At 40.2% G+C, this 27,269-nt stretch overlaps 1 protein-coding gene across 3 annotated transcripts in view; it reads left to right on the top strand.

The window, feature by feature from the left end:
* Positions 1 to 27,269, top strand: part of LOC138949331 (uncharacterized) — a 617,348-nt gene that overhangs the window by 122,054 nt on the left and 468,025 nt on the right. For 2 of the 3 annotated variants that reach the window (XM_070321116.1, XM_070321115.1), the window contains exon 6: positions 4,749 to 4,868. The exons of the other annotated variant lie outside the window; for it this stretch is intronic. In XM_070321116.1, the coding sequence (XP_070177217.1) occupies positions 4,749 to 4,868 (120 nt within the window). The remainder of the gene's footprint in view (positions 1 to 4,748; positions 4,869 to 27,269) is intronic. 3 annotated transcript variants of the gene reach the window in all.

The following is a 27,269-nucleotide window of genomic DNA, read 5'->3' as shown; positions in this document are numbered from 1 at the left end:
TTGCAAGCCCCTGGAGCAAATTTTTGATTAGTGCTTTTGTGAACAAGAAACAATTGACAAGTGGCTCTATCCCATCTCCCCCCTTTCTCCGTCGCGATATAACCTTCGTGGTTGAAAACGACGTTAAACACCAAATAAAGAAAGAAAGAAAGAATCATAATTTTTATATTCTTTATTTTTAGAGCTTGTTTTTAATCCGAATATAACATATTTATATGTTTTTGGAATCAGAAAATGATGAAAACTAAGATAAACGTAAATTTGGATCATTTTATATAAAATAATTTTAATTACAATTTTCGAATTTTTAAGCCTCCAAGCTGAAATGCAATACCAAAGTCCAGCCTTTGTCGAAGATTGCTTGACCAAAATTTCAATCAATATGATTGAAAAATGAGGGTGTGACAGTGCCGCCTCAACTTTTACAAAAAGCCGGATATGACGTCATCAAAGACATTTATCCAAAAAAATGAAAAAAACATCCGGGGATATCATACCCAGGAAATCTCATGTCAAATTTCATAAATATCGGTCCAGTAGTTCACTCTGAATCGCTCTACACACACACACGCACAGACAGACACACACAGACAGACAGACAGACAGACAGACAGACAGACACACACACACACACACACACACACACATACACACACACACACACACACACATACACCAAGACCCTCGTCTCGATTCCCCCTCTATGTTAAAACATTTAGTCAAAACTTGACTAAATGTAAAAGACAAGTCGCGTAAGGCGAAAATACAATATTTAGTCAAGTAGCTGTCGAACTCACAGAATGAAACTGAACGCAATGCCATTTTTCAGCAAGACCGTATACTCGTAGCATCGTCAGTCCACCGCTCATGGCAAAGGCAGTGAAATTGACAAGAAGAGCGGGGTAGTAGTTGCGCTAAGAAGGATAGCACGCTTTTCTGTACCTCTCTTTGTTTTAACTTTCTGAGCGTGTTTTTAATCCAAACATATCATATCTATATGTTTTTGGAATCAGGAACCGACAAGGAATAAGATGAAAGTGTTTTTAAATTGATTTGGACAATTTAATTTTGATAATAATTTTTATATATTTAATTTTCAGAGCTTGTTTTTAATCCGAATATAACATATTTATATGTTTTTGGAATCAGCAAATGATGGAGAATAAGATAAACGTAAATTTGGATCGTTTTATAAATTTTTATTTTTTTTTACAATTTTCCGATTTTTAATGACCAAAGTCATTAATTAATTTTTAAGCCACCAAGCTGAAATGCAATACCGAACCCCGGGCTTTGTCGAAGATTACTTGACCAAAATTTGAACCAATTTGGTTGAAAAATGAGGGCGTGACAGTGCCGCCTCAACTTTCACGAAAAGCCGGATATGACGTCATCAAAGACATTTATCAAAAAAATGAAAAAAACGTTCGGGGATTTCATACCCAGGAACTCTCATGTCAAATTTCATAAAGATCGGTCCAGTAGTTTAGTCTGAATCGCTCTACACACACACACACACACACACACACACACACACACACACACACACGCACGCACGCACACACGCACGCACATACACCACGACCCTCGTTTCGATTCCCCCTCGATGTTAAAATATTTAGTCAAAACTTGACTAAATATAAAAAATCAAGCTTATTCAGAAGCTGGAAACTGGCTGCAAAAAAAAGAAAGGAAGTAGCTGAGGAATATGGAATGTGTGTTTGTGTGTTTAAGGGAGGGGGGGGGGCGTGCGTGTGTGTGAGTGTGTGTCCGTATGTGTGTGTGTGCAGAAAAAAGCAAGGAAGCTCGAAGAACAACAGCCAACAGGTGAAAGATTAATGGGAATATATCTCACTTTAAACGCAATGTGTGGACACGGAAATAAGAACGTTTTGTGAAAAAAAGTTCGGTTATATTGAATTTCTGAAGGAACAAGGAGGGAAATTCAATTTAAACTACTCACTAATGCTCCCCCCCCCCCCTCCCCAGCTGCAATTGTCGAACACCAGGCAACTGTCACTGACTAACACACACACACACACACACACACACACACACACATCGTCACACGCGCAGACACATACACTGACATACACACACACACACACACACGCGCGCGCACACATTTTACACTCACGCTTCCGTACCAAAATACGTATAGCCAAGAGGTTCATTGGTTTGGGCCAAGTAACGAGGGCAGTTTACTTCAGAGAAAAATACCATCTGACAATGACCATGAAAGATAACATTGTTCAGAGATAAATCCACACACACACACAAAGAAACAAATGTTAACATACATATCTATTCATAAAATTTTTTTAAAAACAATGACAATGAATTCAACAACATCAATTACTAATTAACACATATATAGCCCTCATTTTGATTATACTATGCAAGAAATTGATTCAAAATATGCATATGCAATCATCTCGAAAGGGGGTACACAATGCACGCAGCGAACTGTCAACAAAACGAATACTGAGGTGGATGCCGGGGGGTGGATGGGGGGTTTGCAGGACTGAAAAAGTCGCTGAACTTGCTTGCTGGCCGCCGCGCTGCTACTAATGACTTCGGTACTCGCTCTCTCTCGGACTCCCCCTTATCGGTTACCATTGTTTCATTCCAGATGGCTCTCCTTCACTCATCACCTACCCCCTGTCCTCCAACCCTCTTCCATTCCCCGCATTCGTTCCCACGGGACTTGCTATCACTTCCCCCTGCATTACCTCTACACCCCCCCCCCCCCTTTCCCGCATATCTGTCTCGTTTAAATAGAGTTTATTGTCGCTAACCGCTCCCTCTAAACTCACACTTAAACTACTCACTAATGCTCCCCCCCCCTCCCCAGCTGCAATTGTCGAACACTAGGCAACTGTCACTGACTAACACACACACACACACACACACACACACACACACACACACACATCGTCACACGCGCAGACACATACACTGACATACACACACACTGACATACACACACGGCACACACACGCGCGCGCACACATTTTACACTCACGCTTCCGTACCAAAATACGTATAGCCAAGAGGTTCATTGGTTTGGGCCAAGTAACGAGGGCAGTTTACTTCAGAGAAAAATACCATCTGACAATGACCATGAAAGATAACATTGTTCAGAGATAAATCCCAAATAGGAAGTTACGCTCGTTATTCCGCCCAATTCAAGAAAATAGTATTATTAGTTAGGAGTGTTATGTTGTACTAGTTGAAGGGGTTTTGCGGACTATATGCAATCTATACGAGTCAATCACCTTGGGCGGCAGCTGATCTAAGTAACCTAAGTAAGCAGTGCTTTTCCAGTCCCCCATCACCTTAACTATTTCACCCGGCACGCCACAACTCAACGCCCACGCGGCGCCGCCCCGCCGGAAACTGTGACTAGAGAAATTCCCTCCAGCAACAGCAGCAGTTACACGCAGTCTCTTATTGAAATCAGATCCTTTGATCGGAAAAACCTGCGCCTTGGGGCCCATCGGTCCCAACACATGAAACATCTCAGTCACTGCGGACACTGGACATAAAGGATGTGAAGGCATTGCAGGAAGCTTTATTTCCACGGAGCGTTCTTTACGCTGAATTGTCTTACTCCATTGAAAAGTTATTGACACACTGTCCGTCCCCAAAATCACCACGCGATCTCGTGTAAGCTACTTATCGGGATCAAAATTCCCGTTGTCCTGGAACAAGTTTGATTTTCGGAGAACTCCGAAGAAAAGCACCAAACACGCCGCCCAAAACACAATGTCTTCTTTACAAAGAAAATTCAGCTGGCGCTTGATAATATGTAGTAGTTCAGGAGTGATTGGGGTTTTCTTGTTTACAGCACACCCTTTAGATTTCTCAATGCCTTTAAGAGTGGTCTGTACATACCACGAGTCTTTAAAGGGGTGCGGCAAACCACTTTCCAGATGAAGGATGCGAATAATGTTTATGTACTGTTTAATGGACGACGGTTTTAAGCGTCTGGCTAAGTACGCTGCGTATTGCGCAACAGTCTGCTCGTTCACAGGCACTGGCATTATGTCCATCTCCGCACAGAAGCGTAAATACGAGGTGAGGTGAGTGCGATATGTCTTCTTGGTGTTATCAGAGAAGGCGCTTGCCCTGTAATCCAATACCTCTGCTGTCAGTTGAGCGCCCAAGCGGGATTCCTGACCTGGAAAGAAGGAACACAAGGGCTTGGTCAGACATATGGTCACACAGGTTCACGTTGGGGGGTCTCCCCCGGTGCCAGAAAGTCAACAGCCGCACTAATTCTTCGCGCCGCCTGGGCTTGCTTGCTGGCCGCCGCGCTGCTACTAATGACTTCGGTACTCGCTCTCTCTCGGACTCCCCCTTATCGGTTACCATTGTTTCATTCCAGATGGCTCTCCTTCACTCATCACCTACCCCCTGTCCTCCAACCCTCTTCCATTCCCCGCATTCGTTCCCACGGGACTTGCTATCACTTCCCCCTGCATTACCTCTACACCCCCCCCCCCCTTTCCCGCATATCTGTCTCGTTTAAATAGAGTTTATTGTCGCTAACCGCTCCCTCTAAACTCACACATAACCGAGAATTGCCTATGTTGAAGTTCCGGCTATATTGAAGGTCTTCCCGGGTCCCGTGCCACTTCAATATAGCCGGGTTTCACTGTACTGTGAAGCAGACAGAAGCAATCGACTAAGACGTGAGCAGAGAAGAAAGACCTAAACGACTATTGCTTTGTTTGCATGTGCAGCTACGTACGACATCAGATGCTACGAAGATGTCACTGGGCGAAATATACGTCTTGAGAAGCTAGAACAGCCGGGCTATGGCTGGAACTATCACATTGTTTTCTGTGAAGTTTCTGTTTTGGGTGAGTCTACCTTTCATGTCTCAGTCATTCTTTGGTAATGGTGACAATATGTGGGAAATGCAACACAAATTTAAAAGAGTGCACTGTTCGCTGTAACTTGGCTTTCCTGAAAGTGCAAAGTGTACAGAATGTAAAGCAAAAGAGAGTTAATCAGTACCTCTATCTGCTTTGCAGATACAATAGGTTGTATCATGTGTACACCAGTAGTGGAATGCATGAATGGGGACTACCATAGTAAGCAACTAAACGTAGGTTCGAAATGAGCGGTAGGTAACTAAAGCTTCAGTCAGTCTGCAATGCGTGAGAGCGAACTTGGTCGAGACTGCTCAGTTACCAACTAAAAGGTAGGTCCGAACTTTGATGTGACGTCACGGGGAATCCCCGTCCCTGCGCAGGCGCGGTGAACTCTTCACCTTGGAACGTGGTAAACAAAGCAGCACTGATGGGAGCATGGTGACAGTGCGAACGTGGTTGGTCAATGCAATATTATTTTGGCAAGCAAACAAGACAAACATAAGCAGAACGCAAACGTTTCTCTCAGTTCTTCCGCACATTACGAGAGCTAAAACTGCCCGGCCGGGGAGATGTACACAGCATATAGGCTGAGTCAGTGTCGTCGAAGATTTGAGTGATGGCTCAGTCGGTATGTACTGGGAAAAGGTCCGTGTCCCTCCTAATGATTGTGCATTTAAAGCAAAGCTGGAACGTTGTAACAGACAATGATGTGTGGATGTATTTAAGTTTGTGTTTCAATTTATGGGGGCGAGACTGACATTTCTAAACTGAAAAAAGTCGTGTTTTGTGGAGTTTAGAGTTGTCAGTAGAGACCGAGTCAATCGTTGAAGAGAAATAATTGCATGGTTCACCGATGGACAGTTAAACGACCATAAAACCGCACCATATATAGGTAGCCTATGTCATGAAGCTTTCTAAGTTCTACACTATACAACAAAAGAAAATTAAATGAGGGAATCAAGACATAATAGATCAACTCTCTTTCTTTCTCTCTCTCAGTCTCTATCTCTCTCTCACACACACACACACACACACACACACACACACACACACACACACACACACACACGCACATACACACGCATACGCACACACGGACACACACTCACACTCTCTATCTCTCTCCCTATCTCCCTAGCGCAAATAAGTTAGGTTACGCATGGAGTTACGAACACGTAAAGCCTACGTATTCCGTAGCTCCGCAAATGCGTAACTTGGTGGTCACGACGCGTGCTTAGTCGTTTGCGGAGTAACGAAATACGTAAGGAGCTAATAATTATGGAAGGCGAAAAGTGTCAAATGATCGATCAAAAGGATCGATCATTTTCGCGTTTGACCCTTTCCGCCCCACGCGCGGAAAGGGTCAAACGATCGATCAAAAGGATCGATCAAAAGGATCGATTCTTTTACTGGATCCGGTGCCGACAAAAAGTGGAACCGGAATTTTACCGACACACAGTCTGGAGTTCACATTTTCAGGGTGGCAAACTGACTTCAGTAGTGGAATGCATGAATGGAGACTATCAAGCGAGTTGGGAACTAAATCCAAAGTTCGAAACTATCGCTCTAGTGCGCAATGCATGGCACGATATTTTCAAAAGTTCCGACCTAAGTTGGTGACTAACTTGCCCAAATTTAGTCCTCTTCCGAGGAGGACCAAATTTCTTAGTTTCGAACTATTGCACAAACAACAAGAGGCGAAGCCTTCAAGGCTCCCGTAAGAAATCAACAAACAGTAACATAACACAAACTCACTCACTCCGTAACACACACACACAAACACACACACACACACACACACACACACACGCACACACACACACAGTTAAAACTAACGCATCATATCAACTCCATGTATAATTTTCAAAAGAAGGCAAACAGATAAAATGACTAGGGTAATAGGTTAGGTACCTGCCATGTGGGCACTTTTTCCACTGCTGTCCTCAGTCCTATACTTTTCATCAAGACTTGTCACCATGCCGAGTAGATCTAAATTCGGAAGTCTTCATGTGGCTGAGGCATATATCTGACATAGCGTCGATCTTGTTGTAGGTTAACCTCCTTTCTGAAACAAATGGCAAAATGCGATTAGTTATGATGACTACAACCTACACAAAAAATATAAACAGTGTTTTGAAACAGAATAGTCAGGTTATACAAGCCACTTTACCTATGCAGCATGGTAACCCTACAATATGCGAAACATGTCGACTGCAGCAGCCTGGTTCTTAAAATAATTCTGACGGTCAACACAGCCAGAAATGCCAACAAAGACAAGAAAGCTGTGGCAAGGTAAGCTTACCAAACGTTACATAGCGAATCATATGATAGTGCGTAAACAGCAAACAGTAGATCTACAATCAAAGAGAGGATCGAGTCTGGAATGAAACGCGATACAGATCTAGCATTCAAAAACTGTCTTTCACGTTCAAGGAAGTTGTTGCAAAGTACTTAAGACTTACTAAATTGTACAGACAAAACCATGACAGTGCATGTTTTGAATCTGAGGAAAAAATCGTGATCATTTTGACTTTGAGAACAGATTCATTCCGTTTCCTTATATCTGCATGTTCAAGTAAATGGTGGACAGTTTTTTTCGGGCAGAGTAAACTTAACTTGAGACTCTACTGCAAGTCTTGAAATTCACATAAATCGAACCACGAGCAAAGACATCCAAACATTACAGGCACTTTAGATCAACTCATTTCACTAGAGGTGACTGCCTAGCACTGTGTTTGACATCCGTGTCTGCTGAAATAAAAAGAAATTAAAACAAAACGGATTAACAGTAGGTGACACGTTATCAGAGTGGGAGACACTAGATCTGTCTCTGAACTTACCGGGATACGGCTGCAAGATCGACACTGACTGCCGCGCTTTCGACAGCTCTTCCTCGCGTGGACATTGGAAACACGCTGTGCAGATCAAATTGTAGGAAATCTCCCTTTGGTATCTTCTTTATTTACTTTTCTGGAGCTTAGAAACCGAACAACATGAAATCGTCTTCCCCGGCGAATCGGCGAGGTGAGAACTGGACCACAATCCTTCGCGCGACCCCTGACCTGATCTTGACACCTGACCTGCCGTCTACATGCCAAACAAGACACAAATCAGTCAACTGCTTGTACCCCTTCAAAACCCCCCACCACCCGTTTTCTTTGGATACACGCTTTAACTACACACATGCCGACACAATGTTGATCATTGCTTCAATAATTTGAAGATGGTGCTTGAAAATTAACCACGTGAAATGAGTATTTCGGTGTTTAGCCAAAAATGTTAAAGTTTCTACCACAGACATACACACATACATACATACGCACGCACGCACGCACAGACAGACAAAGTTTACCATCGCATAGGCTACACTTACGTGAGCCAAAAATGGCGGCCGCCATGACAGTCTTTGATTTTGTTGTAAAAAAAAAAATCAAATATTCGGCAGTCCTACGCATGAACCAAAGAATGATGTCGACAAAGAAGTTGAAACATTGATTGCGCTTTGGAGGGGGTTTAAAGACAAGTCGTGAAGTGACCGGCACAGCTGATTTGGGACACGATCTACCTTGAGTCCGGGAGATTTGCTATCAATATTGACTACATAAGTACATTTCCACTTTCTACATCAGCGACTGTACAAATTTGGCTTGTACATCTTCCTGTCGCTAATTTTAATCGGTTTGGATCATCCAACAGGTAAGAGCAAGATTCATCCGTTGTGTGCGTGCAGATTGTGTGTCCCACGGTGTGTGTGTTCGTTTGCGCGCCTCGGTGTGTGAGTGTGTGTCAGATTATATTGCAATAATAAATTTGTTAGAAAGTGAGAGCAAGGGTAGATCTAGATCTATGGGCCAGGCAGTACTGTCTGAGTGTCTCCGAAAGCGTGTTCAGTGTCATAGGAAAATAGGCCTACGAGCCATTGTGTAGTGGTGACGATGAAAGATACATGCAGTTGTTGTTTTTCTGACAGTGACATTGACAATAAACGATCGTCAATGCATCAATGATTATGCACAGCAGCATCGGTTTCTTCTGAACTGTGCACTGTTGACTGAATTTCCCACGGTGGAGCAATGAACAGTAGACACTAAAACAAAGCAAATCTAATGCATTGAAGCATCGCTGTAGATCTATCTCATTCAACTAACAATATAATGCAGTGAATGGCAAATCTATCTCTGAATTAACTGTTGTGATCCTTATTTTTAAACTGTAAATGTCATGGATCACACTGCACTCCCAACATTAGAAGTATGTGTTCTAAGCTGAATGCATGTATAATTTGATATAGTAAGTGTGTAAAGCCAAGAGTAACACTAATTGGCCTAAAACAATTTTTGTGTGTATACAAATGAAAAAAGAAACTGGCTTCACTTGAATCACTGCCACTGAAAGTGTGTCTATTGTGTATTTTTAAAAGGGTTATTCAACAATGACTTATTTTTCTGTTTAAATACTTGACATTTACTCTGCATGAACAGAGTCAGAGGTAAATGCTGCTGTATAAACTATGATTGTGAAAGAGGGGATAACAGAATCAATGTTCGAGTGGTTTAATTATAATACAGTTATTATTTATTGTTAATTCATTATTTTATGGTGATCTGAACAACGAAGTGACACCACTATTTTATGGTGGTTTTTTTCAGGCCTCCTAAGAAACCAGAGATGATGTGTGATGAAGTGTTCATACAGCTCTTGCCTTCAGATATATGGATTCTGGAGAGGATTCAGACTGAGTGGGCATGCTGCTTTACTGACTACTCTGAAGAGTAAGTTACACATTTCTGTACCACTACCAAGTACTATACCTGCTTGTGCCTATTAAATTGTTATTGTAAAATTGATTTATGATATAAATTGGCACTGGTGATGGTAGTTTGAAGCTGTGTAGATGTTTTTGGCAGACTTTTGTACTTTGTGTTGTAAAGAGATCTGTGTTTCACATTAGATGCACTTACAATCTAAATACATGTAGATACATTCAGCTATGTCAACACTTATTACACCTGAATCTGAGAGTAGTGGCAAGAGATGCAAGTTTATTGACACAAAGACGTTACGGCTTTGTATAAAATAAATTCTTACATCTGTATGTATCCTTGCATGGTACAATATGTACTATTTATACAAAATGGTACATAAAGCTTGGTTTTAGTTCTCTTTCTCTTCTCAAATCCTTTGCCACTATTCTTAAAGTAAATTACACAGTGTGAATGAACTATTGCAGTTCAGGAGAGTAAAACAAAATTGCAAGATAAAATGAAATCATTACTAATTTACTGGAATTATTTTAAAGGCACATACAGTTATTCTTCCCTTGGCTCTCCATCCTAGATCTTGCCAGGCTTTTACATGGAATAAGAATGAATCTGTTCACTCGGATACTTCTACATTCAACACCCTGGCTTCTTCCTGCTCAGAGTTAGATTTTGTTGTGGAAACCATTCTCAGATTAACAAACATGTTACTTCTTTTAGTGACTGTTGAGAAATTTGTTCATAAACAAAATTCAACTATGCACATAAAGCAGTCACTGACTGTCAGGATGTCAATATTTGATGTGTCTGGGTGAAGTTATGTTCCTATCCCATGTACAACTCTGGCCAGATCTGAAATGGCCAAAATCAATGGGATCAACACACATCCCCAGTATCTTCATCACTGGAAAATGTGGTGGGTTGAATGTATTTTAATAAAAAGGCTGACAGGCGAGTGCTTTGGATCCTGAAAGTTCTGTTTTGGACTGAAATCGAGACACATTTCCCAATGAAACTGTATAGCGTTGATGCTGAAGAGCGAAAGTGTGTGGGTTGAGGGCACACTTGTTTTTGACTAAAATCGAGGAACATTTCTGCCGAGCACAAAGTTCATACACGCACAGATTTTTTTTAATAGTTTAGATTACAATATCACACACACCATCCCCGATCCCAATAGTCATGTGAAGAGCAAGTGCTTCCTCACCCCCCCACCCCACCCCCCCACACACACACACACACTGCTCAACAGTACACACCTTCTCCCCCCAACACACACCCTCCCCTCGCTAACCAAAACTAACCAAAACCCATCCCCGTGAATACTGAAGGTGCTCAGTTATATGTTTTCTTTATTTTTCAGGAAGGACCGCTACATTAGGGGAAGGCTGCTTGCACCTTGGTTCCTGGGTTCGCTGGGGGCGATGATCAAATTCAGAGTACCATCACCATTCTGTGCTTTTCCATCTGATTCGGCTGAGAATGCTTCCAGAGGTTTCTACACTACCCGTCATAAAAAGTAGGTAGATGCGTTTGAGGGCAGATCTTACTGATGAGGCTGTTGATTGAAAAACCAAGTATATGACTGAAAAGGCCATTAATTTCCCTACTTTATTCAGAAACAAAATTGGGTTTTCATGACGTAGTGTCTATGCAGTGGAACCTACAACACAGACATCCCCCCCCTCCCCCAAATCAAATTCACAAAATCAAGCTTCCCGTGCTTAAATCAACAACACAAATCAGAACAACTAAACCAAAACATGTTTTGCATGTCATTAGACAGAACAATCAAATCTTTATCCAAAACAGTCAGTGTTGTTCACATATATCTTATGTCTAACATGAACGCTATGGCATGCTGAGCGGTGTAGTTGTCAATCCTCTCAGAAGGCAGTTTTTGAAGTTGTTTTAGCGGGTAATGAGACCAAAAATGGTACATTTCAGAACTCCTCAACGCATTGTCTTAAAACTGTCAGTGATTTGTGCTAACACATGTTGTTAAGTACAAAAATGAGACCAAAAAATGGTACGATTTGGGCTAACACATGTCGTTAAGTACACACGGAATCTCAAGTCATGTGAGATATTAGTTCTGCTGTTGTGCGACATGCCAGAACGAATTTTAAAGATAAAAATGTACCCTGTCCAATGAACTGAATTTGTAAAAAAAATTAGCATGCATTAAGAAAAATGAAAGCTTCAATTTACCTTTAATTTCATACATTTTCAACTATGATTGTTCACAGCGCACTTGTACGCACACACACATTCTTGGAAAATGAAAGAGCCATGATCAGTTAAGCGTGTCAGCCGTGAGCTTTGCTAGGCGTAGGCCGACATTTGCGCTCAGCGCTCTGAATGAGTCAAATTCTTAAAGATTAATTTTCGCGTTGAAATCCTCATACCGCCCATGTCTGATAAAATATGTACATGAAATTTAATTGTGTGGCGTATCTGTTATTGTTCTTGAAGATAACAACAAATTAATTGTTTTTCAATGAGTCAGCAAAGACCTACCATCAATTTAAGAACTCTTTCTGGCATGTCAATTAACAGCAGACCTAATGTCTCAAATGACTTTAAAATCCGTATGAACTTTTCCACATGTGTTAGCACAAATCACCGCAACGTTGAAGGCAATGCGTTGAGGAGTTACGAAAACGTACCGGTTTTTGTCTCATTACCCACTAAAACGTCATCAAAAACCACCTTTTACAGCTTCTCAGAGGAATGACACCTACACCAATCAACATGCCTTAATGTCAGTGTTAGACCAGATAATGTGAACACAACTGACTGATTTGGATGCAGATTTGATTGGTTTTTCTATTGACATGCAGAAGATGTTTTGTTTTGGGCAGTTCTGATTTTTTGTCAATTTTAACGCGGGAACATTGATTTTGCGAATTTGATTTTGCGGGATGTCTGTGTTGTAGGTTCCACTGTATAGACACTATGTCATATAAACCCAATCTGTTTTCTGAATAGGTTTTGGGAATGAATGGCTTTTTCAGTCATATACAATATAACCAAAAAAATGTAACCCTAAAACAATGCTAATAACTTCTACATCTGTTGACCGAATCACTTTATTTTTAAGGTACATACACCGCAGCCAGTGCTTGACCCTTCCACAAAGTGGACATTTTGTAGATCAAATGTAACTGGTCAAATGGTCTGACTTTTTTGCTCTATTTCAAAACTAAATTCCAAATTCGGCGGTCGACTCACTAAAACGAAGTTTGACCATGAGCGGTATCAATACTTACTTAATTTAAACCCTCCAGACTTTTAGCTTATATATTATCTGAATGTCTGAGTATACACCCCCTAGATCATCGGTGACCTGAAGAAAGCAGTTAGCTAGGTTCAGGGCAATCACTATACAGGAAAACTTTCGTTCCATTGACAATTTAGGAGGTGTAATTTGGAACACATTTTTGAGAAATTGTAAATGTCGGACCATTCTACCTACAGACTCGGAACTTTGTAGAATGGTCGTGGAAGAACTGAAGTTCATGCACAACAACTTCCTCCGAAAACGGCGTATGGCTGCCTAAATGGCGGGGTAAAAAACGGCCATACACGTAAAATTCCACTCATGCAAAAAACACGAGTGTACATGGGAGTTTCAGCCCACGAACGCAGAAGAAGAATGCACAACAACTTTGAAAATATTTGCTAAACTCAAATGACTGGAACATTAACCCCTTTGTTGTAAAGTGCAATGTCGCGCAATTTTCATCAATGAAATGCATGCATTCATCCACAGGAAATGTCCTGATCTTGTATAATTGCTGTATTCAAGTCACTGATTGTCTAATGTTCAGACCTGGGAACCCATACGATTTCGCCGTATTTTGTACGCATGATTGTCTAGAATACTTTTCTTTATTTGGTGTTTAACGTCGTTTTCAACCACGAAGGTTATATCCCGACGGAGGGAAGGGGGGAGATGGGATAGAGCCACTTGTCAATTGTTTCTTGTTCACAAAAGCACTAATCAAAAATTTGCTCCAGGGGCTTGCAACGTAGTGGGAGAATGCAAATTTCCAGTACAAAGGACTTAACATTTCTTACATACTGCTTGACTAAAATCTTTACAAAAATTGACTATATTCGATACAAGAAACACTTAACAAGGGTAAAAGGAGAAACAGAATCCGTTAGTCGCCTCTTACGACATGCTGGGGAGCATCGGGTAAATTCTTTCTCGTCCCAACCAATATGGGACTCCCCCTAACCCGCGTGGGGTGTCTAGAATACTATCCAGTGGAAAAACAAATACGACGATTAATATTCCTCGACTACTTTTCTTCACAAGCGCAACCCGAAGCAGATCCAGTACTTTGTCTTTGATTCATGATTACAAAATAGTAACCTTAATTAACAGTGCGACAGACGCGTGTGAAGCATGTTTAAATGTGGAGTACGCTCATTTAAAAAAAAAATACAAGAAGTTTGTTTGAGAATACTCCAAGTGCAAAACAGGGATTCCGAGGTCTGAATGTTGATTAAGGTATACTTTCGTGATTCGAATTGCCCCGAATGTTACAATCTTGAGCGCTTAGATCGGGCAAGTTTGGCTACCGCTCAATTTTAAAACTCGTACGATTGAGTCGATCCCCGAAATTGGAAACTTAATTTAAAATTGCACAAAAGTCAGCCTATTTGATCTTCAAAATTGTCACTTTGTAGAAGGGTCATGCATAGGCTGAAGTTTATGTCCAGAAATGTAGAAGTTATTAACTTTTTTGTGGGTTGCATTGTTTTTGGGTCAACCTGTATTTGTTTTTTTAATAAACGGCCTCATCATAAAGGTTTGTCCTCAAACGCATCTGCCTACTTTTTATGACGAGTATTATAGTTGGCTCAGTGGCTAAAGAAACATTCTACAGGATGAATAAACAAACAAACAAATCTCATGATTCTCTATGTGTGTGTGTGTGTGTGTGTGTGTGTGTGTGTGTGTGTGTGTGTGTGTGTGTTTTGGGGAGTTTGTTTTGGTTTTTGACTCACATGCGAAGCAAAAGTGAGTCTATGTACTCACCCGAGTCGTCCGTCCGTCCGTCCGTCCGTCCGTCCCGGCGTCCGTCCGGAAAACTTTAACGTTGGATATTTCTTGGACACTATTCAGTCTATCAACACCTGATGTGGCCTGATGGTGTATGGTTACAAGATCTCAAAAAACATGTGCGGCAACTTGACCTCACTTCAAGTTCAAGGTCACAGGGGCCGTAATTGTTGTCTTAAAAACGACCATTTTTCACATTTTCGCATTTTTTTCTGAAGTTATCGAGAATGGCAACCTTAGCTATGTATGCTATACAGGGCAATGTAAGCCCTATCTTTGGACACCAGTTTGGTTGACCTTGCTTCAAGGTCAAGGTCGCAAGGGTCCTTTAAAGTTGGATTGTATACATATTTTGAAGTGACCTTGACCCTGAACTATGGAAGATAACTGTTTCAAACTTAAAAATTATGTGGGGCACATGTTATGCTTTCATCATGAGACACATTTGGTCACATATGATCAAGGTCAAGGTCACTTTGACCCTTATGAAATGTGACCAAAATAAGGTAGTGAACCACTAAAAGTGACCATATCTCATGGTAGAAAGAGCCAATAAGCACCATTGTACTTCCTATGTCTTGAATTAACAGCTTTGTGTTGCATTACCTTGGATGACCTTGACCTTCACATGTACTTTGGTAGGAAAAATGTGTAAAGCAGTTCTTAGTGTATGATGTCATTGCTAGGTTTAGTTATTTGACCTTGACCCTGAAGGTCAAGGTCATGTAAAGGTCAAGCATGTGAGTCGTATGGGCTTTGCCCTTCTTGTTAGTGAGAGGATGGCTGGTGGTTTGGATGGGGTGAAAAGCTGAGTGTCACTGTGATTGTGGATAATTAAATTGTTGTTGTTGTTGCTGCTGTCAGTTTCAAGGCACCGTTCTTCTTGCAAACGCCAAGTTTGGCTTACTATTTTATAACTGCAAGGGCTTTTACATGAGGTTAGGCCATCTATACACTTTGATACATACCAAACATTTACATTCTGACTGGGTCATGTGCAAAGTTGGAATGTTTGAATGAATACATTTTGCGGATTGATGCCAGTGGAAGTTAAACAAATTAATTGATCAAACATTCCAACACTTCAAAGTAAACACACGTGTTTTTGACAGCTGGTCCTCGCATATTTTCCAGTGACACGTTGTCCTGCTTGCAACCAGCTCCGCGTGCTTGGGAGTGAACGGTCTCTCATATATACTGGCTTCGTGAAAGCTATTAAGGTCAATGAAAGAACAAGTCGCGTAAGGCGAAAATACAACATTTAGTCAAGTAGCTGTCGAACTCACAGAATGAAACTGAACGCAATGCAACGCAGCAAGACCGTATACTCGTAGCATCGTCAGTCCACCGCTCATGGCAAAGGCAGTGAAATTGACAAGAAGAGCGGGGTAGTAGTTGCGCTGAGAAGGATAGCACGCTTTTCTGTACCTCTCTTCGTTTTAACTTTCTGAGCGTGTTTTTAATCCAAACATATCATATCTATATGTTTTTGGAACCAGGAACCGACAAGGAATAAGATGAAAGTGTTTTTAAATTGATTTCGAAAATTTAATTTTGATAATAATTTTTATATTTTTAATTTTCAGAGCTTGTTTTTAATCCAAATATAACATATGTATATGTTTTTGGAATCAGAAAATGATGGAGAATAAGATGAACGTAAATTTGGATCGTTTTATAAAATTTTTTTTTTTTTTACAATTTTCAGATTTTTAATGACCAAAGTCATTAATTAATTTTTAAGCCACCAAGCTGAAATGCAATACCGAAGTTTGGGCTTTGTCGGAGATTATTTGACCAAAATTTCAACCAATTTGGTTGAAAAATGAGAGCGTGACAGTGCCGCCTCAACTTTCACGAAAAGCCGGATATGACGTCATCAAAGACATTTATCAAAAAAATTAAAAAAACGTCTGAGGATATCATACCCAGGAACTCTCATGTCAAATTTCATAAAGATCGGTCCAGTAGTTTAGTCTGAATCGCTCTACACACACACACAGACACACACACATACACCACGACCCTCGTCTCGATTCCCCCCTCTATGTTAAAACATTTAGTCAAAACTTGACTAAATGTAAAAACCATGTACTTCCTCACTGCAGCCCTGGGAAGCTTTTTAATCCTGCCCCACTCAATTATCGGGATGTTCCTGTGGTAGCACAACCTCTTGTTTAGAGTACACTATGCACTATATATATGTCTTTGTATTAGAGAGTTGTAATGTTTATTTGTAAGGACGTCCTTTCCTGAAACAAATGAAGAGTTGGATTGCAACGCTGCAGTGTTCTCTGCCCTCGATAGCTTGCGCGTCGTAAATCAGCAGTAGATCTGAGGGTACTATGTTCCTTTGGAAAACTACCATCAGCTTATCTGTCTTTTTCACTGCAGACACTAAGCAATAGGTACCTGCCATGTGGCCACTTTTTCCACTGCTGTCCTCAGTCTTATACTTTTCATCAAGACTTGTCACCATGCATGCCGAGTGGATCTAAATTCGGTAGTCGTCATGTGGCTGAGGCATTTCTCACATTGCGTCGATCTTGTTGTAGCTTATCCTCCTTCTGAAACAAAAGGCAAAATGCGATTAGTTGTGATGACTACAACCTACACAAATATAAACAGTGTTTTTATACTGAATAGTCGGGTTATACAAGCCACTTTACCTATGCAGCATGGTAACCCTACAATATGCGAAACATGTCAACTGACTGCAGCAGCCTGGTTCTTAAAATAATTCTGACGGTCACCACAGCCAACACACTATTCACAGTCCATTTTGAGGAGCAACTGAGGTACTCTCTGATGGTCTTGTTTGAGTGGTAACAATCAACTCAGGAGGAAGAAACCAACAGAGGAAAAAAGAAACCATTAACACAGAATCCCATGTACCATTATGTGGAACAAAATTCCACAGCATGCTTTCTTTGGACGACTGTCGTCTCAAAACTCGCATTCTACCTGCTGTCCAAAAGAAAGCTAATCTTGCGTTGTGCTGCCTTGACAGATAATGCCAACAAAGACAAGGAAGCTGTTGCAAGGTAAGTTTACCGAACGTTACAGACATTAGCGAATCATGATAGTGCATAAACAGCAAACAGTACAATCAAAGAGATGAGTCTGGAGAGAAACGCGATACAGATCTAGGTAGGTCTAGCATTCAAAAACTGTCTTTCAAATTCAAGGAAGTTGTTGCAAGGTACCAAATTTTACAGACAGAACCATGACAGAGCATGTTATGAAACTGAGGCAAAATCGTAATAATTTTGACTTTGAGAACAGATTCATTCCGTTTCCTTATAAGTTATGTCTGCATGTTCAAGTAAATGGTGGACAGTTTTATACAGGCAGAGTAAACTTGAGACTCTACTGCAAGTCTTGAAATTCACATAAATCGAACTAAGAACAAAGACATCCAAACATTACAGGCACTTTAGATCAACTCATTTCACTCGAGATGACTGTCTACCACTGTGTTTGATATCCGTGTCTGCTGAAATAAAAAGAAATTGAAAAAAACGGATTATCAGTGGGTGACACGTTGTAAGAGTGGGAGACACTAGATCTGTCTGTAGATCTACTTACCGGGGGACATGACTGCCAGATCGACACTGCGCTTTCGACAGCTCTTCCTCGCGCAGACGCTGAAAAAACGCTGTGCAGATCAAACTGTAGGAAATCTCATTTGGTATCTTCTTTATCTACTTTTCTGGAGCTATGAAACCAAACAATGTGAAATAGTCTTCCCCGAATCAGCAAATGCAGAGGTGAGAACTGAAAAGTGAATCTATACCACAATCCTTCACGCGACCTGACCTGATCTTGACCCCTGACCTGGTCTACATACAATGTTGATCATTACTTCAATAGTTTGAAGATGATGCTTGAAAAATAACCAGGTGAAATGAGTATTTCGGTGTTTAGGCCACAAAAAAAAATAGGTGTGGTTACGGTAACATAGCCAAAAAAAATAGGGTAGGTAGGTAGGCAATCACTTTTTTTTTTTAACTTTTTTTTCTAATGTGTACAAATTAAACCTACCGTACTTTCCGGGTGACAAGGCGCTTTGTTATCTAAGACGCACCCCCTTCTTTTTAAAAATGACCCAGTTTTTGCCATGAGAGGTGGTTCCCCAGTCATATCTGAGAGAGGAAACACTTCCTGCATCGGGGTCAGTGACCGGTCAGTGACCGAGTTTAACAGAGTGGAAATCTGTGTGTGCGGCCAGATCAAAGGCAGGGCAGTACCTAGTAGCTGAAACATGCATTATCACAAGTTGTTTGACTGGTACTCAAGCGGTCTCTTTGATTTTTTTCGTATTTCATACACGGATTAGGCGCTTCGTTATACAAGACGCAGGGGTCGAACTCGAGGAAAAAAGTCGCGTCTTATGACCCGGAAAGTACGGTACTTGACAGGGAAATAAGTGTGCGACACGGGCGCTTTCGCTTTCATTGCGCTTTTTGCACTGTTTTTTTTATTTTTTATTTTTTTTATTTTTTTTTTTACAAATGTAATAAAAAGTTATAGGATCGGCCCCTAAAAATAGGGTAGGTCGGGTTACCGTAACCACACCTATTTTTTTTTTAGGCCTTAGTCAAATGTTAAAGTTTCTACCACAGACATACATACATACATACATACATACATACATACATACATACATACATACATACATACATACATACATACATACATACATACATACATACATACATACATACATACATACATACATACATACATACATACATACATACATACATACATACATACATACATACATACATACATACATACATACATACATACATACATACATACATACATACATACATACATACATACATACATACATACATACATACATACATACATACATACATACATACATACATACATACATACATACATACATACATACATACATACATACATACATACATACATACATACATACATACATACATACATACATACATACATACATACATACATACATACATACATACATACATACATACATACATACATACATACATACATACATACATACATACATACATACATACATACATACATACATACATACATACATACATACATACATACATACATACATACATACATACATACATACATACATACATACATACATACATACATACATACATACATACATACATACATACATACATACATACATACATACATACATACATACATACATACATACATACATACATACATACATACATACATACATACATACATACATACATACATACATACATACATACATACATACATACATACATACATACATACATACATACATACATACATACATACATACATACATACATACATACATACATACATACATACATACATACATACATACATACATACATACATACATACATACATACATACATACATACATACATACATACATACATACATACATACATACATACATACATACATACATACATACATACATACATACATACATACATACATACATACATACATACATACATACATACATACATACATACATACATACATACATACATACATACATACATACATACATACATACATACATACATACATACATACATACATACATACATACATACATACATACATACATACATACATACATACATACATACATACATACATACATACATACATACATACATACATACATACATACATACATACATACATACATACATACATACATACATACATACATACATACATACATACATACATACATACATACATACATACATACATACATACATACATACATACATACATACATACATACATACATACATACATACATACATACATACATACATACATACATACATACATACATACATACATACATACATACATACATACATACATACATACATACATACATACATACATACATACATACATACATACATACATACATACATACATACATACATACATACATACATACATACATACATACATACATACATACGCACGCACGCACAGACAGACAAAGTTTACCATCGCATAGGCTACACTTACGTGAGCCAAAAACCAATGACACTGTATTTTTGCAAAGCAACTGAATATGAAAAGAAAAGAAAGCCCGCAGAAGTATGTTTGGGTCCTGCAAGACTTTATGACCAACGATTTCTCCCTTGGAAGTAAATTTCTTTTCTTCGAAGTACCATAGATTTGTACAGTTCTTGGCCATATTTTCGACCTGTGCATCGTTATATTATGGGAAAAACACGTTTGAACGCAAATTCGCAAAGTAATTTTGATCATTTGCTCCGGAACTGCAACGTCGATTTGCCCAAACAAAAAATTCTGGCTCAATATGCGGGAACATGTTGGTAGTGTCATATTTTTTAAATGGGTGTGGAAGAACTGCTCATAATTAACATAACACTCCGGCCCTGTTCTTTTTTTCGTCACACCCAAAACCGTTATTTATTTTGGGCGACGCAGCATTATAATGCTGTGCGCAAAATGTTACTATTTTTAGTGAAGGGGCATATCCCGTGAAGTCGCGTCTAACTAGTGACGTCAAAAGCCTCAAGGAAGTCTATTAGTCTCGGCGATACGGAGCACTGGGCGAAAAGTCGCGTTTTGGCACTTTAAGGCCATGTGAGGGCCAAATTGCTATTTTCCATATATGATGATCAGCACTGTTTGTGTCGCTTTTGTTATAATACTGATGGTCTCTGAATTAAAAAACGTTAACGTGTTTGTTAATTGTGTATGTCGTTGCTATAGAAACAGGAAAGTAAACAGCAGCCATATTGGATTTTAGGAACCGTTTTTTCCATATCCAAATGCTCGATTTCTGTCCAATATTTTGCATAAATATAGATTTAGATCATATCTACAGATTTACTATTGCTTTTTTTGTGAGTATTACAATTGTTTAAAACATTTTTTTTATCATAATGTTGAAATTTTGCGTAAAATTTAATATTAACAAATTCGTAAAGCCAACATTTCTTTTCCGATTCATTATTCAAATGGTAACTCTGTAGATAGTATGTAAAAGTACAAGTATGCAGAATTTCACAGAAATCTAACCAGTAGATTTGAAATCATTTTGTTCCCAAATGTCAAAACATGCAAACTGAGGAAAAGGCAAAAACGCACACAATTTGTTTTGAAACCATTGATAGTTTTATTAAACTCAAAATACATACATGTATCTCCAAATTCCACACTGAGGAATGTTTTTCACACCTTAGAGACACAGTTTAAAAGTTAGGGAAGACATAAAACATAGTTATTTTAAACATGTGCAGTACATTAGGAAAATTGTTTGTCCCGAGTTACAAACAATGCATACACACACTCCCAATTACAGTGAAAACTGTCAAATACGGTCACTGGACTTAGCGGACACTCGCAGAATACGGACAGTCAGTCTCGGCACGGACTGCTTTACACTGTAAAACACCTGTACGTTACGGCCACCTCGGCATTACGGACGCGGACACGTATTTTGGGTCCATAATAAGTGTGTGCGGCCAGATCAAAGGCATTGTGATAGCTGGGTGGCCTTGTTAAAAGACACGACCTTCTTCCCAGGGGTCAATGACCCAGTTTTTGCCATGAGAGGTGGTTCCCCTGTCATATCTGAGAGAGGAAACACTTCCTGCATGGGGGTCAGTGACCGGTCAGTGACCGAGTTTAACAGAGTGGAAATCTGTTTGTGCGGCCAGATCAAAGGCAGGGCAGTACCTAGTAGCTGAAACATGCATTATCACAAGTTTTTAAACTCAGGCATGGTACTGAAGGAATGGCAGTTTCAGCTGAAATAAAGCCGGGGGTCCAGGGGGCCGCTCAGGCGACTTTTTACTAATTCAAATGTGTTTAGTGCCCTCTCCTTGAAGCTGAGAGGGATATAAGTGAAAGATAACAAGGCTTGAGTAAGAAAAAAATAATAATCTCAAGTCAATCAGCAGATTTTTTTTTCTTTTTTTTTCGGATTTTTGTTTTTGAGAGTACCATGCCTGAAACTTGTTTTACAACAGTCAATATTAAATGTTTCTCTATTTAATCTAAACAGCTTCTGTTTTTCTTATAAATGTACATGTACATGTGCAGTACTCTCTCTCTCTCTCTCTCTCAACTTGACTTTGTCGCGTTTACTTGCACCTGTCTAATAAGGACACCTGCAGAATAAGGACACTTTTGTCTGGTCCCAAGGGTGTCCTTATTTGACAGGTTTTACTGTACAGCATGCACACCAAAAAAAGCTTGCTCACTCGCTCACATTCACACACACACACACACACACATAGGTGGTTTTACAGTCATTTGGGGTCGGCTGTGTATCAAAATGCCATCTTGCTCAAAACACAGGCATTTGGGGTCTCTTTTGTTTTACGTGTTAGAAAGTTTCTTAAAACTTCAATGAGCGTTAAATGCCATTTTAAAGTGTGAAAACTCATTTCAGGAGGTTATTACATAAAATGCAACCTCCAGCGTGATTCTTAGAAAAACAGGCATTTGGGGACGATGTTTGCTGTACAGCAGTGAAATGGGGACGTATGTGTACACAAAGTGCAGAGCTACAATTACGTTATCGGTGCTATGAATGTTTTAGGTGTTAGAAAGTTTGTTAAAACTTCAATGAGCGTTAAATGCCATTCTAAAGTGTCAAAACTCATTTCAGGAGGTTATTACATAAAATGCAACCTCCAGCGTGATTTTTTAGAAACAAACAGGTATTTGGGGACGATGTTAGCTGTACAGCAGTGAAATGGGGTCGTCCAAAAGTGCAGAGCTCCCGCAGAGCTATATGAATGGTTTCATCACATACATGGCGCGAGGCGACATATGTTGTGAAAAATTTTACAAATCACGTTTTTGCGCCCGGTATTTTCTTGTCATCTCCAAAGTCAAGGGACAAACACGAAATTCCTTGACTTTTGGGGTAGCGCGACTCTGTTAATTTTAAGAATTAAAAAAAAAAAAAATTCATTACTAGGATGTCCCATCGTTGGGAAATTCCGGTCGCTTCCTCCGAGTGGAAAGCTAGCAGTGACAGAGTCGCACTACCCCAAGTCAAGGGATCTATTAGTCCTGTTTCGCCGTTATCCCAATTCGCCCCCATCCCATTTTGGCGACATTTCTCAGGCCAAGTGTCATTTTACCACCATATCATGTACCATTAGCTCCACATCCCATTTTGGCGCAATCCCGTTTCGCCGTTAGCCCATTTCGCCCCCATCCCATTTTTGCGACATTTTACAGGCCAAGTGTCATTTTACCACCATGTCATGTACCATTAGCTCCACGTCCCATTTTGGCGCAATCCCGTTTGGCCGTTATCCCATTTTGCCCCCATCCCATTTTTGCGACATTTCTTAGGCCATGTGTCATTTTACATGCCATTCTAAAGTGTCAAAACTCATTTCAGGAGGTTATTACATAAAATGCAACCTCCAGCGTGATTTTTTAGAAACAAACAGGTATTTGGGGACGATGTTTGCTGTACAGCAGTGAAATGGGGACGTCCAAAAGTGCAGAGCTCCCGCAGAGCTATATGAATGGTTTCATCACATACATGGCGCGAGGCGACATATGTTGTGAAAAATTTTACAAATCACGTTTTTGCGCCCGATATTTTCTTGTCATCTCCAAAGTCAAGGGACAAACACGAAATTCCTAGACTTTTGGGGTAGCGCGACTCTGTTAATTTTAAGAATTAAAAAAAAAAAAATTCATTACTAGGATGTCCCATCGCTGGGAAATTCCGGTCGCTTCCTCCGAGTGGAAAGCTAGCAGTGACAGAGTCGCACTACCCCAAGTCAAGGGATCTATTAGTCCTGTTTCGCCGTTATCCCAATTCGCCCCCATCCCATTTTGGCGACATTTCTCAGGCCAAGTGTCATTTTACCACCATATCATGTACCATTAGCTCCACATCCCATTTTGGCGCAATCCCGTTTCGCCGTTAGCCCATTTCGCCCCCATCCCATTTTTGCGACATTTTACAGGCCAAGTGTTATTTTACCACCATGTCATGTACCATTAGCTCCACGTCCCATTTTGGCGCAATCCCGTTTGGCCGTTATCCCATTTTGCCCCCATCCCATTTTTGCGACATTTCTTAGGCCATGTGTCATTTTACCACCGTGTCAAACCACTAGCGCCACATTCCATTTTGTCGCCATGCCGTTTTGCCGTCATCCCATTTTGCCGCCATATCTTTTTCGCGACATTTTGGATTGTGGCAAAAATGGAATTTGGCGTAAACGGAATGTCTTCCTAGTTGAATAACGCAGTATAGTAGTATAGTGAGGCTTGGCAAGAAGAATAAATAAAAAATGTGATGGCGGCCAAATGGGATGGTGTCAAAATGGGATGACGCGCTATTGTTATGACACGGTAGTAAAATGACGCTTGGCTTGTGAAATGTCGCGACAATGGGATGGGGGATAAATGGAATACGGTGAAACGGCATGGCGGCCAAATGGGATATGGTGTCAAAATGGGATGTCGCGCTTTTGTTATGACATGTTAGTAAAATGCCCTGTCACGTAGTCTCAATCCAAATTGGAAATCCATAGCATCATCATTATAATCATCCTCATCTCATTAATCATTCAAAATTATAAATTTTATAAAATGACGCTTGGCTTGTGAAATGTCGCGAAAATGGGATGGGGCAAAAAATGGGACGGCGGCAAAAATGGGATTGCACCAAAATGGGATGTGGATCAGCCACTAGATTGCCAATTTTAAAGTCTTAGGTATGACCCGGTGTGACGTTTTTATCTTTCGCCGTGTTGATATTTCGATTTTCGGCCTCGTTGATCTAGTATAAACTCTACACTGAACAAAAAAAACACCCTTCGATAGTACTGATGAGCGACCTTGTGTACCTTACATTCATGGGGCCAAATTTGTCCAACCAATTATTTTATTTAACTTAGAAATTTGATTCATCCTAAAATGTTTCCCTTCTTACTCAAGGGACGTAACCACTCGGTACATGTTTTCGAAGAATTCGATTTTGGGAGTGAAATCTATTTAATTTCACAACCAATTTTCTTCACATGCAAGAAACTGACATGCTTTTCGTCCATAAATAATTTCCCTTCTTAATTTTACCAGGAAACACCATTTAAGTCTCGAGTAAATATCGAGGGGGAAATATGTACACAGGCGAAAGATGAAATCGTGACACCGGCTGAGGTTCGAACCCACGACCTCCCGATCACGGGGCGGACGCCTTACCACTAGGCTAACCGTGCCGGTTTACCCTTGAGTGACAGACGGACAGACACAAGAATATACAGACAGACCGTAATTAACACAAACACACACACTCAGCAGAGCAAAGCGGTATGACACACACACTCAGCAGAGCAAGGCAGTATAACACAAACACTGAGTCTGATTTATGAGAATGAGGGAGAGAGAATTGTATTGAATTGAATTGAATTAAATTGAATTGAATTGATCTTTATCTTAACACTAACAGAATAAGAAATGCTAAAATGCTCTTTTTTTCATCCCGCAGACAGTCAAAATTCTAATCAAAAACAACGAAAGAGATAGAAATAAAAGGAACAGTTATGACAGCTTTACAGACAGACAGCTTTACAGACAGACAGACAGACAGACAGAAAGAGAGACAAAAAAGAAACAAACAGACAGACAGACAAAGAGAGAGAGAGAGAGCCAGAGAAAGAGAGAGACAGAGAAACAGAGACATAGAGAGAAAGATAAACAGACACACAGACACCGACAGAAAAGTTGTGTGAAGAGAAGCTCAGCTGCTCTGCAGAATTTGTCTTATATTTTGGAAAGTTTTCTGACGATTTGGACGTGAAAACGAGACTGAACCCATGCAATAATTTTTTCAAAACTGCTCCGAAACTATCCCAAAATCAAGTAATTAAATGACATGTTGTTACTGTACAATAACTAAGTCTTTCAATCAATCAATCAATATGAGGCTTATAACGCGCGTATTCCGTGGGTACAGTTCTAAGCGCAGGGATTTATTTATTTTTTATTTTATTTTTATTTTATGCAATTTATATCGCGCACATATTCAAGGCGCAGGGATTTATTTATGCCGTGTGAGATGGAATTTTTTTACACAATACATCACGCATTCACATCGGCCAGCAGATTGCAGCCATTTCGGCGCATATCCTACTTTTCACGGCCTATTATTCCAAGTCACACGGGTATTTTGGTGGACATTTTTATATATGCCTATACAATTTTGCCAGGAAAGACCCTTTTGTCAATCGTGGGATCTTTAACGTGCACACCCCAATGTAGTGTACACGAAGGGACCTCGGTTTTTCGTCTCATCCGAAAGACTAGCACTTGAACCCACCACCTAGGTTAGGAAAGGGGGGAGAAAATTGCTAACGCCCTGACCCAGGGTCGAACTCGCAACCTCTCGCTTCCGAGCGCAAGTGCGTTACCACTCGGCCACCCACCCTAACCCTACACATCTATGCCCTAACTAAGTCTTTCCGA

This window comes from Littorina saxatilis, linkage group LG15, assembly GCF_037325665.1.
Source record: "Littorina saxatilis isolate snail1 linkage group LG15, US_GU_Lsax_2.0, whole genome shotgun sequence".
NCBI classification, from domain to species: domain Eukaryota; kingdom Metazoa; phylum Mollusca; class Gastropoda; order Littorinimorpha; family Littorinidae; genus Littorina; species Littorina saxatilis.
Note: the sequence above shows the minus strand (reverse complement) of the source record. Positions and strands in the feature narration are given on the sequence as shown.